This window comes from Phyllostomus hastatus, unplaced genomic scaffold, assembly GCF_019186645.2.
Source record: "Phyllostomus hastatus isolate PE091 unplaced genomic scaffold, TTU_PhHast_1.1 phas_contig_210, whole genome shotgun sequence".
NCBI lineage: Eukaryota > Metazoa > Chordata > Mammalia > Chiroptera > Phyllostomidae > Phyllostomus > Phyllostomus hastatus.
In genome coordinates, this window is record NW_025333737.1 from 31734877 (window position 1) to 31749911 (window position 15035).

A 15035-nucleotide genomic window follows, 5' to 3' on the forward strand; every position below is an offset into this window, starting at 1 on the left:
TCGGTAGCAATATCCCCCACGCCCCCTCCCCAGTCCACGGGCTCCCTGACTGGTAGACACAGACCTTCTGCCTGGGTGTCTGCCTGTGGCCAAGGTTAAGACTTCCTGGAGGGAGCATGGGCTGGGGAGAAGCGCTCGAGTGGGGTTTTCAGGCGGGGAGAGGTAAGGAAAGGGAATGGCAGGGGGCGTCACCCTGGGCTGGGCGGCCTGGGCGGTCTAGGGGTGACCTACAGGGCCCCTCCTCTGCCTTCCTGGTTTTGATCTCCATCTGGAGGAAGCGCAAGCCCCCAGAGGCGTTCCCATTCCCAGTGTGTGCGTGCTCCTGCGCGTCTGGCGCCCACCATGAGGCCCCTCGTCCTGCTGTGGGGCTGCCTCGTGCTCCCAGGTGAGAGGGGCGGAGGGAGGAGTGGAGGAATGTGGGGCTTGGGCCCAAGCTCGCTTGTGGGGCTGCAGGAAGAAGGTCTCTCGAGCCTGCGATCCTACGTTTCCTTTCCTGCCTGCAGCAGCCGGGGTAGCCCTGCCTGATCTTTCCAGGCTCTGCCCGCCCACCCTCAGTCCTTCTGAGCTTCCTCAGCCCCCCGGAGGGGCTAGCACTTGCTGCTTGGGAGCGCAGGGCAGGTGTTGTCCCAGACCTAGGGATTCCAGCGTCTTGGTGGCAGTGCGGCTTTGAGGGAAGCTTTGCCTCTCTCCTTATGTCGCCGCTCTGCGCGGAGCCTGGAGGCAGACAGCGCGTCCCCTGTGCGGTGCCACCCTCGACGCAGCGAATATGTTTTTGACCTTCTTCTCTATCACTCACAACAACCCCAGGAGGTAAAGAATTACTCTGTTTTATCGATTCACAGACTTGCTCTTTTTTTTAACCTTTTACCATCAAAAACCAGGATGCATCTTGTAAGTGATGCCCATTCAACTGACAGTTTTTCAGCAGTATATAAAAGTATCGTGTGTCTTACAGAGGATAGCATCTTAAACCCAATGAGAGTGAGCTCGTAGCATTTACAACAGCCAGGATGGACCCTAGAGGGAGTTACGCTCAGTGAGGTGAGCCCGGCAGAGAAAGAGAAACACCGTCGGGGTTCACGAATCGGTGGGATCTGAGGAGCAAAACAAACACGGCCCGTGGGGAAGGTGGAGGGGCTGAGGACTACACGTTGGTGGCTGCAACGCCGTCACAGGGAGGTGCAGCACGGCGCAGGGAACGCAGTCAATAACGCTGTCAGGACCGCGTGTGGTGTGAGAATTACGCGTGGTGTCAGGTGGGGACTGCCAACGCCCGGGGCGGCGCCTCATAAAGCATATCATTGTCTCACCATCAGGCACCACGCGAGGGTACCTGTGCAAAATCGTACTGAACGTAAGCTGTAATGGAAAAAATTAAAAATAAAATGATGTCTTAAAAAGAGCAAATGACAAAGTGCTTCTTGCAGGGAAGAAAACGTGTCCCCGACAGAGAGAACCAGTATTAATAGGTTGGCTGTGGGTGAATAGTAAAGTATTTTTTTCTTAAAAACAACAAAACAGATGATTCAGTATATCATGAACGCTCAAAATATCATGTACGCTCCTCGCTGCTTAGAAATCTTTAGTTATTAGACTTATGTGTCCTGCCTCTTCACCTGGTGGTATTTTGGAGGCCCATATTTAAATCCGAATCTCCAGCCGCTACCACGGCACCAGGTCCCACCCGTTAGACACCAGGATGACTCCGAAAGTCCAAACCAGGGAGGAAGCCACCACGCCACCCTGCCCCATTTTAGCGGGGGTCCGTTACCCCCGAGACGCAGCCGCCCACGACCAAGTTCTCCCTTCGCGCTGCCCTGCGCGCTGGGGGTGACTTTCCACAGGCAGCAGAACCCCCGGGTCTCGGCCGCAGCAGCGCCTCTCCAGACTCCAGCTGGAGCAGCAGCTCGTTGTAACAGGCCAGCAGGCTGAGGGTTTCCACGGACTCCACAAACAGAAAGGGTTTGGGGTTTTTAAGATTTTATTTATTTACGTTTAGAGAGAGGGAAAGGGAGGGAGAAAGAGAGGGAGAGAAACATCAATGTGAGAGAGGAGCATCGATCAGTTGCCTCTCGCACAGGCCCCCCCACTGGGGACCAATGCCACAACCAAGGCCTGTGCCCTGACCGGGAATTGAACTGGTGACCCTTTGCTTTTGGGGTACAACCCCCAACCAACTGAACCACACCGGTCAGGGAAGACAGGGGATTTTGTGGGTAAACAAATGTGCACCTTTAAGTTATTATGTGTATCACTAAAAATAATTCTTTTCAACGAAAAGCAATGCAATAAGACGTTGTCATCGCCCATAGATGACAGAGAAAACTCAGAGGCCCAGAGAAGTCAAGCAACTTCCCCAAGGTCACACAGCTACTAAGTGGCAGTGCTGGGATTCCAACCCCAGGCTGTCTGAACCTAGAGCTTCCCCACCCACAGCCAGGGTGAGGGAAACAATGATATAGAATTATATTCATTTTCACAACCCTGTCCCAAGGTCGCCTAGTGGGAGTGGGGCGTACCAGCTCTGACAGGGCTGCCCCTGCAAAGTGGGGGGGGCTGAGAAAAACCCACTGGCCTTGACCCTGGTGCTTGAGCCAGGGAATTCCAACCTCCACTTCTGCTGTGGTCTCAGGCTATGGAGCCCTGACGGGCCCGAAGAAGATCAGAGGGTTCGAAGGCGGCACCGTGTCCCTGCTGTGTGCCTACGACAAGAAGCTGAGGGACCACCAGAAGTACTGGTGCAAGAACATCGGGGTCCTCGTCGACCGCTGCTCCACCACTGTCTACACAAGAGCGGATGGCCGGGAGAGTACAGAGGGCAGGATGTCCATCCGGGACAAACCGCAGGAGCTCAGGTTCAACGTGACCCTGAGGGCGCTCACCCTGGAGGACTCGGGAGACTACTTGTGTGGCGTGACAAGACTGGGCTTTGATGTCACTCTCGGGGTCTCTCTGGTCGTCCTTCCAGGTAACGAATGTCCCTCCTACCTGGAGGCTGGGAGGGGCAGGGGGCAAGAGGGAGGGGTGGGTAGGCAGACAGCGGTGGGCCCAGTTTTCCCAACGCAAAGGGCAGAATGCCTCACGGAGGAGGGGTGGCTCCAGGACCCAGGGGGTCACACGGGTCAAACACGCAGCAGCAGCAGCGTTTGGGGCACAACAAGCCTCAGCTGCTCCTTTGCTCTCGCTGCCCGAGATCACACACCACGAGTAGGTGGCAGAGCAGCAGGAAACCCAGACCTGTCCGACGCCGGTCTCAGTGCCTTTCCTGTCTGCCCAGGTGTGGGAGAGAGATTGCGAGATTGCGGAGAGCTGGGGACAAAAGGGACCTCCCACAGAATAAAAAAGATGCCCTCCCTCCTGGGAGTGAGAGAGATTCCGGCGGGTTCCTCAGGCTGGGCCTTTAATCACTGCACCCCAGACCCTCCCCACGGTTCACTCAAGCCACGGCCACACTCACCTCAGCTGCGTGGCCTCGGCTCTTCCTTCTCCCCGCCCCTCCCCTCCCCCAGATCTGGAAGTCCCGCGGACAGGCGTGGGGAGTTCCTGGGAACCAGCCGCAGAGGGGCTTGTTTGGCTCAGGGGACAGCAGGAGGCTGGGGCTGGAGCCACGGGGCTCGGGCTGGGCATGGAGCACCTCTCCGGGTGCCCGGAGCCCCACCTGGGCCTGCTGAGCTTGGAGAAAGAGGCCAGAAGGGTCTCAGGGGAGTGGGCGGCCCCAGTCGGAGAGTCAGCAAGGGTGAGGGAGGCCTTTGTACCCCATTTCACAGATGGGGCAGCTGAGGCTCTGAGAGATGAAGTGACTTGCCCAGGGTGTCACGGCAGGAAGTGGCAGGAAGGGCCAGGTTTCAAAAGCAGGTCACTTCTGGCTTAGCATCTGCTCGTTCCCCTCCTGGCCCCAGCGCTGAGAGCCACCCTGTCCCCAGCCCATCCCCACTGCCAGGTCCCTGGCATCCACGGGGCTTCGTTTTAATTCAGGGAAAGCAAAGACACTCTCAGCAAATGACAGCAGCAGCATCAAACCCACATGGAGCCTCTTCTCCATTAGGTATAAGATTCTCTCACGTCTTCCAGTTCTCAGTACTCAGACCTCGCTCTTGCCCGGCGTGACCAGGTTTTCCCCCGTACGTGAGGCTCTCCTGTTCTTCGTCTTACCCTCCTTTACATGTATTTGTGTGTAACACAGGCATCACTATGTTACCCTCCTGTATAAGAGCCTCCGGGCCTCTCTCCGATGACAGGTGAGATATTGAAAATAATGAAGGCTTCTGCCAGCTGTGTGCTGGCGGCTGTTTAGCGACCGGCTGGCCAACCCCCGGCTGGTAGTGGTTGTTCGTTTCTGCCGCGTAAATGCCCCTGCCATGGCCAATTTCTGGCCACCAACAGTGGAACAACCAGCTTACACATTCCCGAAAGGCTAAAATTAGCTCTCATGAGCCCATGGGAGCGTGTCCGCAGCCCACGGCGTACGGGGACGCGTTGGAAGAATTTGTAGGAGGGTCAGAGCAGGACGTGCGTGGCCTCTGGCATCGCCGGCATTCGTGACCTGGGGGTGCTAGGCCACCCAATAGGACAAGATGAAGGAGTGTAAATACTGGAAAGGAAAGGAAAAAAAACTCTTCATCTGCTGAAGCGTTGATTATTGACAGAGAAAAACTGGAGACCTGGATTAGAATTTAAAAATAACGGGGAAGGCAGAAAGGAGGCGACTGCGGGGAGTCCGGGAGCCCGGAGGGTCCCGGGGCTTTGGCCACACAAGGTGTCTGTCTGCCCACGGCGCTGGGCGCCTGGGCGTTTCACCCTGGAGAAGCCTTTGCCTAGCGGAGGGGCCTTGTAAACAGGTTATTGCCACAAACCGTGTGTTAGCGTCACTGGTGACATGCACAGGGCGCTGCAGGCACACAAAGGACAAAGGACTCGCCCTTCCAGGGAAGGTGTGGTGGGGGAGCTGACTTCTGAGCCCGCGCTCGCAGGACAGAGAGAAGCGTGTCGGGTAGCGATGGACAGGCAGGGCGCACGGAGGAGCAGCCCGCCAAAGGCGTGGGGGAGGCGGGAGCCTCGCTCGCTCGGGTGGGACTGCAGGGCGCCCCCGTAGGGCGGTAGCACTCTGGCGTTTGAGCTTCATGAGTTCCAAGTTTGAAGTTCAGCTTAGGGGCAGTGGGGACTCATCGACTGTTCTTCCGCAGGAAGGGATGGGATCCAGTGTATATTTTAGAGACCGAACTAGCATTGGGCTAGCGGGCAGGAGGGGCAAGGGAAGCTGACGGTCTGGGCTAAGGGGGAGGCCCAGGGGCCTGCAGGAGGGGAAGGCCAGCCGTCTGCTGGAACCTACCAGCCGCGGCTCCAGAGTGGCCGAGGGGAGAAGACAGGATGCTCCGAGAGGAAAGAGGGGTGCAGGGAGAGGGGGACGCTGCTGGCTGCCCCCAAGACAGGAAATCTGGTTCAGAGCAGTGACCCCTGCCTCCCTGAGACCCGCCTTCCCTTTCCTCTAGGTCCCTGCTGCTCTCCCTCCCCCGCCCCTTTCCTCCAGCCTCTTGCTACGAGCCTCCAGCCCAAGGCCAGAGCTTGGCAAACTCAGCCCCCAGCACGGAGTGAGTGAATGGTTTTCCTGCCCCCCTCCCGCCCCTTTGTAGAGAAACAACCAGCCAGCACCTGCCCGGTGCAGACACGGTGCTTGGTGGCCCCCGCCGCCTGGGCGCTGGGCTGCCCACTGAGGACTGAGAGGCTCAGCGGCGCTAGGTCGCTCGCTCAAGGTCACATAGGAGGCAGCAGAGCCAGGAAGCAGACCCAGCCTGCTGGCAAAGCGTGTGTGTTCAGCCCAGGGTCTGAGGAACGAGCAGGAGAGGCTGGGCCTTTTGCCCTGACCTCTGGGTCTGTGACCCTGCCCTGTCGACCCCACGGCTAAGGAGGGAGGTTGAGGTCTACATGGGAGGTAGGAGTGGGCATGCGATGTTGCCATGAAGACTTCCAAGTGAGGCCAGGACTGTGGGGGACAGCAGGAAGCCATCTGCCCAGTGGCCCCTGGACTGGGTCTTGGAGGTGGGAGCGGGGTGCGCCCCTCCACCCAGAGAACAGGCTGCGGGCAGGAAAAGGGGCTGAACACTGTGCACAGGTCGCGGGCATGCCTGAGATAGGGCTCGCTCGCTCAAGGGGCTTATTCTGAAAAGCTGGTCCCGAGGAGGGGAGGGTTCAGGGGTCGAGGCTCGGAGGTCTGGGGGAGCTGGGATTCAAGGGTCAGGGAAGGCACTGAGGCATGCTTTTGGACTTGTAGCTTTTCCTGGTGTCCGCCCGAGAGTCACCACGGCCACGCGGGGGAAGACAAAGGCCGAGGCCTCTCTGCTCACAGGCACATCCCCGTCCGAGCACACAGGAGCGTCTTTGTACTCAGGAACCTCTCCGCACGCAGGGACCCCTCCGCGTGCAGGGACCCCTCCATATGAAGAGACCCCTCCGTATGAAGAGACCTCTCCGTATGAAGAGACGTCTCCTCACAAAGCAACCTCTCCTCATGCAGGGACCGCAGGCCCGTCCACTCACCTGGACTTCATCTCGGCAAATGATGCCAGTCTGCACCGCAGCAGCAGCAGCAGCAGCAGCAGCAGCGCCAAGTCCAGGTGAGGCCCCGCTGACCAAGGTCACCTTTCAGGCCATCACACAACCATAAGGGGCCTTGGAGCAAATAGGAACCTAACACTGCTCTCTCCGGGAGAACACAGCTCCTCGTCATGGCCGCGGCTTGAGGCCCCAGGGCAGATTCAGCGTCAGCCCCCGCCCCACCTGCCCTCTGCAGGGCCCTTGGGCCAGGAGCCCTGTTGCCCTGGAAACGCAGGCCCACCCAGGGAGAAGAGTCCACCTCTCTCCCTGCCCCAGCTTCAGGGCCAACCACCCCGGGTCAGGAGCTCTGGCCTGTACACCTGGCTCTGGGCCCTGTGCCAAGCACGAAAACATGCAACAACGATTTTTTCCTACCCAACTGGGGTCCTCTCCCGAAGGATGGGTTCCTGGGGGTTCCCACACACCCGCACTCGGTCACCGGCGCCCAGGTGACTGCCAGCAAGTGCAGACCCGGCTGAAAGCGTTGCCTGGGGTTGGCAGTGGGGACTGGGGTCCTGTCCTTTGGGACTGGCTGGATGTTTGGTCCCCGGTGCCCTCTGAGGTCCTTGGGAGAGACAAGGGACATGGCTGGGACTCAGAACAAGATGTCATGGTGCACCGCACGCCGTTGGTGTCTGCTGACAGCTACTGGGTGCCTTCCGCAGGGTGTGCCCCATAACGGTCCGCATGTTGGCGCCGGTCCTGGTGCTGCTGGCCCTTCTGCTGATTTCAGGGCTGTGTGCCCTCGGCAGGTGCATCTTCCAGTGGAGGAAGAAAGGTGAGCAAAGGTTGATGGGAGTGGGTTGCAGACCCTCGGCCGGCCGGCCGGGGACCTCGCTGAGACCTGCGGTCCTCCTCCTCCACCACCCAGCAGAAGCCGCGTGGCTCAGCGTGTCTGCTTCTCCCCTCTGCGGGAGCCAAAGGGAGAGCGGGAGTCTCTTGGTTGCCCCCCTCCACCTGGGTGCCTCAGTCACTTCTCGCCCTGTGGACTCCAGACAACCCAGGTGCAGTCTCTGCAGGTCCAGCTCCTCCATATGAGGACTGACTGTAGGGGGGAGGGCGGGCCTGAGGACTTGAACTTGAGCATGATGGACTTTGTGGCCTTGGGCCTCCAGACGTGCTCAGCTTCTTTTGCGCCTGGGCTTCAGACGCCAGGTCTACCTGGCTTTGTCACCTGTGCAGCCTCAGGGAAATCCTCCGACCTCCCTGAGCCCGGGCTCCTCCAGGCCGCAGCTATGCGGCAACAGAAACAGAATACAAACCACATGTGTCACTTAGCATTCTCTAACAGGCACATGGAGAGAAGTCAAAAGAAACCAGTGAAGTTCATGTTTTTTTATAATTTGATGAATGCCTTTTTTTAAGGAATTTTTTAAAAGAGTTTATTTATTTATTTTTAGAGAGAGAAGGGAGGGAGAAAGAGAGAGAGAGAAAGAAACATCAATGTGCGGTTGCTGGGGGCCGTGGCCTGCAACCCAGGCGTGTGCCCTGACTGGGAATCGAACCTGCGATGCTTTGGTTCGCAGCCCGCGCTCAATCCACTGAGCTACGCCAGCCAGGGCTGAAGTTCATTTTAATCATAGACTTTAACACAGCATAACCAAAACACGATCATTTCAACATGGAGACAATATAAAATCATAATGATATCACATTCCACACTCCTTTTTTTCACACTGAGTCTTGGAAACCGGAATAATTGGGAACAGTCACATCCCCAGGGCTCGCTGACCGGGTGCGTCTTGTGGCTGCTGTGCCGGGCAGCGCCACTGATAAACTAACAGGAGCCACCAAGGGCCAGGCACCCTTGGGTGGCTTATATTGCCTTTTTTTTTTCAAGGTAAGTACACATGATTTATTTTCTTAATGGTGCATTTTTATTGCAGTTTTTCCATTGCCATTTACCCCCTTATGCCCTCCTCCACCTCCGCCCCTGTATTGCTGTGACCTCCTCTGACCTCCTCGCTGCGGTGCAGTCAGGAGCTACTTGTGACAAGCGCCCCTGTTACCCCAGGGGAGAAACTGAGGCACAGAGGGGTAAGCGGCTCGCCCTGTGCAGGAAGCCGCGGAGCCAGGAAGTTGTGTGGGGAAGCACTTTGCAAACTGGCAGTGTTGTCCCTACGCAGATGGCCTTGGGAACATCCCGCTCCGGCCCACCCCCACCCCCGCCGGCTCAGTGGCTCCAGGAAAAACGTCAGCTTTGTCCAGGTCCCCAAATCCCCACAGGGCAGTCGGGAACATTCCTGGTCGCAGCCTCAGACCCTCTGAGTCTCTGCCTCTCAAATGGTGTCCCCAGCTTGGCGGCAGCGACATCCCCTGTTAGCCTGTTAGTGAAGCAGACTCACAGCCCAAGGCCGGCCTGACGCATCAGAGCCTGTACTTCAGTAGCGCTCCCTGGGGCCCCGCACGCACACGGAGGTGTAAGGAGCCACGACGTCAGCACGCAGAGCTTCGCTTGCCCTGTCGGTTTCTGGCCCGCACGAAGGGATTTCCATGTACTGATCTCAAAAGGCCTGGTCATTGCCAAGGGGCTGGTCTAGCAGGGGCTTTGCTGCCCAATCGGTCTGCTAACTCCCCTGAGGGAGCTGTGGGGGGGGTGGGCAGTCCTTCTCCGTGGGAGCAGCTGCAGGCTACTCCCAGCTACTCCTGGCCTCAAGGTGCTCCTTCTGGTCTCTTTCAGTTCAACTGGCCAAGGAGACTCAGAAGAATGAGAAGGTCCACCACTCACACTTGGTAAGATGGGAGGCGGGCCAAAGCCCAAGCTCAGACCCTCAGACCCCAAAGGCTTGGAAGTCGGGACTCCTGGGCTCCGCCTCTGCGTCTCCCTACCTGGTCCTCCAGGGCTGATCTCCAGGGACCAGGGACTGCTTCCCTCCTCCAGGGAATCCATGAGCCCCGGGACCAGCCCTTCAGGCTGTGAGCTGACAGCCTGCCCCCTCACCCTGACTTCCCATCAGGGTCCAGGCAGGGTCCTTCCCCTGGCCCCGAGCCCGCCTCCCATCCGCTTTCATAACCAGAGGAGATCAGAGCTGGACCCAGAGTGGGCTTTTGAGGTCATCCAGCGCCACCTTCCTCTAAGGTCGGCGCGCAGGCCCTTCCAGAACGCCAGGGGTTGGTGGGCAGGGGGTGTTAGAAGTACACTCTCCCAAGCAAGCCTCTAGGGGATGGGGCCCAGGAACCTGAGCTTTAAACACTGCCCCCTGGGGACCCTGATGGCGCACCAGGACAGGACAGCTCCAGGCTCTAGTCTGCTTTTGCAGAAGAGGAAACTGAGGTCCAGAGAGGGTCAGAATCTTGCCCAAGGTCACACAGCATGTGGTAGCCCAATGGGGGATAGGACCCAGATTTCTCACCTCCCACCTCTCCTCTTTCCAGAACATTCTAACGTGTTCTCTGAGCTTTTCTTGGCTCTGAGGCACAGGCGGAAGGTGGCGCTCTGGGAACCAGGGGACAGGAGGCATGGGGGACCCTCGCCCATCTTCCTAGGGGAGGGGAACCTGCCCGGAGGTGACCCACTGCCAGGCCCTTCCATGGCCCCTGCAGAGAGAGGCCCTGCCTCCCTTCCCACGTGAGGAGAGGGCTGCAGAACCGTGAGGCCAGGAAACCGAGGCCCCACCTGCCTCTCCCCACTCCCCCTCCCTGAGCTGTTTACTGAGATGCCTCCGCTCCAGTTCCCTCACACGTGGCGGGAGGAAAGGGGCTACTGTTGCCTTCTTTCCTGGCACCAGTGCCAGCGAGGACAAAAGTCACAGGCCTGGTCCCTCCTGGGGGAGGTAGAGGTGGGAACGGTGTCCTGGGCTTGGCGAACCCAGCCGCTATTGTTGTCTCAGGAAGCTCTGCAAGGCCAAAGGTGGCTGACGGGAAGGAGGGAAAGGTCAAAGACATGGACGGGGGCTGTCGCTGGCCACTGTAAGAGCTCAGGCCCCTGGTGATTCATGCTGGGACTCACTCGCACCCAACGCCAGAAGAGGGGCTGGGGTAGGAGGGAGACCCCCCAACGCTGCTGTGGGGAGGCCTCGGGGAGGCTGCGAGGGCCGGCACCAGCCGCATCCCCTGCTCTGCTGCCGTCCAGCACACACACTGGAAGGGCTGCCTGGGTCGCTTGTCCTGCCCCTGCCCCTGCCCCTGCCCCTGTGGGAGGGGCACAGGGCCAGAAGGCAGAGGAGCTGGGGGAGGGGGCAGCCCCTTGTCAGGAGAAGGATGGAACAGGGTCTGCTGAGAGGGTCACAGGCACGACCCTGTGACCATGACCAGTTCAGAACTTGGGCTTTTCCTCGGCTCCTTGCAGATGTTAGCAGGGCCGGAAGGTGGGATTGAGAGGACCGGGGGGTTTCTTGGCCCACAGTCCGGTCAGAGGGAGGAAGACACCCCACTCACTGTGCCAGCGAGCCCCAGGCTCTGTAAACACTCGGAGGGGAGTGTCAGGGGTCAGACCAGCCTTTTCCTTCCCAGGAGAGCTACCGCCAGGAGCTCTCCTCCCTTCCCTCTTTTTCCGGCGTACCTACTGGGCACCGGGGGCTTTGCGTCTGTCCCCGAATCTCTGTAACTTACGCACAGCGAGGTGTCCTTTCCCCCTTTCTTACAGAATAAAAAATAGAGGCTCAGAGAGGGTAAGGAACCTGCCCGCAGTGACCCAGCCTGAAAGAGGCGGAACTGGGGCAACTCACTGCAGCCCGGGGGCCCTGTGGCAACACCCCTCGCGCCTCCGCCTCCCACAGGGGAGCACGAGGGGCTGAGGGACGGAGTCAGCTCCTCGGCCCACGACTCTTCCCCCAGACTCAGGAGAAAGAGCCGTCCTTGGTCCATGAACACAGGATGTCCGTGGCCTCCGGCTCCTGGAATAGCCCAACGGGGAGCGCTGGGGTCAGTCAGATCGGGACTCGACCGCCACACCTCCAGGCTTCCCTGCGTCTGTGCTCCTGTTTTTCTAGTGCCCAGAGCAGGGGCTCCCATATATATATGTATCTTGTGTATTCAACAACCCAGAGAATGCCCCGCGCTTGCCAGAACAGGCCAGTTGTCTACAGGGTGGGTGGCAGGACGGATGATAGACTGAACCCCACACTGGACATGGCGTAGGCTCCAGGCCGCTGCCTGCACGTGCAGCTTGGTCTCTACCCCGTGAGGTTCTTTCCTCGAATTCAGTCGCCCTTGAGTGGGTGGCGCGTCTGTGGCTGCTGGCGGTCTGTGGTCAGCAGTGGCTGGGTGTGAGCCCATCACAAAGCCGTAAACAGGGGGTTACAGGGAAATGGACCTCAGTCCCGCTCAGGAGTCCTCTCTGGTCAGCCGTGTCGTCACCACAGGCAGAGCTGGAGGGAGGAAGACCCTGAGTGACGGTGTTTGTAAAATCCCTTCCTCCTTCTGCCTCCCCCCATACTCTGTCCCCTCAAACCTAACCCCCTCTGCCCCGTCCCCGGGGCCAGGGTACTGATGGCAGCCGGAGGCCCGGTGAGCAGGGAGGGGCGCGGAGACCAGAGAGGTGCACTCCATGCCCTGCCGGAGCGGGGTAGGAAAAGAGCTCGGGCCTGAGGTCAAAGCGTGGCCGGTGGGTACAAGTCCCAGCTTAGTTAGCCACTCGCCACTGTGACACCTGCAAGTTACATAATCTCTCTGAGCCTCAGTTTCCCCACCTGACAGGTAAGTGCGAGAGGAGACACCCCGGGTGGGGGTGGGGCCAAAAGCGGTAGCTCCTTCCTTTGGCTTCAGGGCCCATGAAGCCGGGAGACCCAGGGCCAGGGCGCCGTGGTGCAGCGGTGCCCAGGGCCTCAGCCGGCTCCAGCCGGTGCTCTGCCCAGCCGCTAGGACGAGGGGGCAGGAAGTGGAGGGGGCTGGCACCCCAACCTCAGCACCCCGGGGGGCAGGAGGGTCTGAGTGGGGAGATGGGCTTCCCCTCTCCCTCTGGACCACCCACCTCTCTTCCCTGGGCCCCGGTCTCCCCATCGGATCAAGGAGGGGTTGGTTACTCAAACCGACGCTCTCTGAAGAGTCCCTCCCTGTGCTGTTTGTTATTTGGCGAACCTTTGCGGCGTCCGACATAACTATAATGAGAACAGATGCATCATCCCAGGAGTCCCTAGTTGTTGAGTAATAAAACGTTATCATGAATAAGCATTATGACCTTGAGGGAAAAAATTCTTAGCCCCATTTTACAGCTCAGGAAACTGAGCCCGGGGGAGGCTGAGTGGCTTGCCCAAGGTCACACTGAGACTTAGGAAACTGAACCTAAGGACTCTGAGGTTATGACCCCCGTTCTTCCCCCCTGACCCCTGCTCCCCGCATTTCCCTTCTCTGCCCCGGCTGCCAAGAATGGGCTGTTCTGACTCGAGTCTCTGTCTCAGCCTCTGGGCAAGGGCCAGGTCCCGGAGTACGCCATGGTCAACGCCGTCGAAGCACCCACTGGGCCTGCCGCCAGCCCCCGCACGGAGATCCAGTGCCTAGACCAGGTGCGGGCAGGGTGTCTGGAGACGGGGGTCTGGAGCCACTGAGTCTGGCTCCTCTCTGGCAGCTCGGAATGTGGGGGGAGGCTCTTTCCTCAGCACCCACTCCCCAGACTCTGCTCCCCGCATGCACCCTCCTACCCCATCATAACCACAGGCCTCCACCGACCGGTTGGCTCGGGAGCCAGAACTTGTGACCTTACATCCTCTTTCTCCCCATCCAGAAAGTTCTTCAATGACTTGTTGGGAATCACAGCTGGAAGGGCTCTGGGCTGGCAGGGTTCCAACATCTAAAGCCAGAAACTGACCTGAGGTTCCTTCAGGGCATGGATGGCTTGGGGTGGGGCTGAGTCAAAGCCTGGGGAATGGTGGGGAGACATCATTAGTTCCTGGGTCCCCTCCAGTGGACAGAGGCCTGGAGCTGTGTGGGAAAGGCTGGGGGTGGACCCAGCCACTACTTGGAGACACCCCCGCCCCCCACAACTGGGCTCTGCTTTCAACCCCACCGTTGTCTTTGCAGACTTCAGAGCAAGAGGAAGCCCCGTCCCAGCACCCAGAGGGCGAGGCGCGCCCAGGGCCTCCCCTTCACATGTCTGAGGAGCTCAAGCGCTCCGTGTTCGTCTCGGTCTAGCGGCAGGACGCCCTCCAGGCCAGGCCTGCTGTGAATCTGCGTGGCTGGATTTCGGCTCTCTGGAATAAGCTTTCTGCTGTGGCTTCAGGGTCCACCTGCCAGACCCCAGGGCTCTCCCCGCGCTCCCCAGGCTCTCCCCCTGCACGCCCCAGCCTGACCTGGAAGCCTTTGTCCGCCTGCCCTGGTGGCCTCCCAGCTCCAGCAGAGACTGGGGCCTCGCCTAAATGGTCACATGCCCGGGCAGGGCGTGCAGCCGCTGGGCCCTCACCAGGGCCAGGCAGGGCTCAGGAGACCTGGGCTGAGCTGTGTCTGCTGCAGGCAACCCCCCGGGGCCTGGGTGCCCAGCAACAGGCTCCCCACCCCCGCCCTCCGGTCCCCAGGTCTCCTCCCCTTCTTCCCTGCTCAGACTCGGGAGGAGGGAGCATGCCAAGGTGAGATTGGAAACCGTGCCTGGGGCCAGGCCCAGAACTCTGCATTTCTAACCTGTGCCTAGTGATTTGAGGTGGGGAACCCTGAGGCCTGATGAATAGTCAGGTCCCTCCAGCTTGGAGTGGGTTCATTGCCCATGGAGCTGGTGTGGCGGGGGAGGAGTAGAAAACCACTGGTGTGGGTGGGTGTCTGTAATGGGGGAGGGCCTGGCTGGTGTGGTGCAGTGGATGGAGCCTTGACCTGAGAACCGAAAGGGCACTGGTTCGATTCCCAGTCAGGGCATGTGCCTGGGTTGGGGGCCAGGTCCCTGGCTGGGGCCGTGCATGAAACAGCCTATCAATGTTTCTCTCCCTCTCTTTCTCCCTTCATTCCCCTCTCTCTAAAAATAAATACAAATAGCATATCAGCACTTCCGCATGTTTTTACAAACCTTTTTTATTGTATCCGTGCACTTCCATGTGATTGTTCTCCCACACTAGGTCATTATTTCCTATTGCTTTATAAATAACAGCTGGTGACGAGTCTTTGCACAAGGCTTTATTTGCATTTGGAGATTTTTTTTATTTTTTAAAAGATTTTATTTATTTACTTTTAGAGAGGGGAAGAGAGATAGAAAGAGAGGGAGAGAAACAATGATATGTGAGAGATACATCGATGGGTTGCCTCTCACACACCCCCAACTGGGGACCTGGCCCACAACCCAGGCACGTGCCCTGACTGGGAATCAAACCAGAGACCTTTCTGTTTGCCAGCTGGCACTCAGTCCACTGAGCCACACCAGCCAGGGCCGCATTTGGAGATTTCTTTCTTTTTTTAAATATATTTTATTGATTATGCTATTACAGTTGTCCTATTACCCTCCCTTCATTCCCCACCTCCCTGCACACCCTCTCCCACCCACATTCCCCCCTTTAGTTCATGTGTCATAAGTCCTTTAGCTTCTACAT

The 15035-nt window shown here is 58.9% G+C and overlaps 1 protein-coding gene across 3 annotated transcripts; it reads left to right on the forward strand.

The window, feature by feature from the left end:
- Positions 1-285: 285 nt before the first annotated feature.
- CD300LG (CD300 molecule like family member g) lies at positions 286-14748 on the forward strand. Of its 3 annotated transcripts, none has more exons than XM_045837310.1 (8): positions 286-385; positions 2633-2968; positions 5490-5588; positions 6269-6611; positions 7257-7369; positions 9272-9324; positions 12930-13034; positions 13549-14748. In XM_045837310.1, the coding sequence occupies exons 1-8, from the start codon at positions 343-345 to the stop codon at positions 13657-13659; spliced, it is 1203 nt and encodes a 400-aa protein (XP_045693266.1). In that variant the 5' UTR covers positions 286-342; the 3' UTR covers positions 13660-14748. The 3 variants fall into 3 exon arrangements, with proteins under 3 accessions (XP_045693266.1, XP_045693267.1, XP_045693268.1); XM_045837311.1 differs by having other exon boundaries at positions 6512-6611; XM_045837312.1 differs by lacking the exon at positions 5490-5588 and having other exon boundaries at positions 6512-6611.
- Positions 14749-15035: the final 287 nt, after the last annotated feature.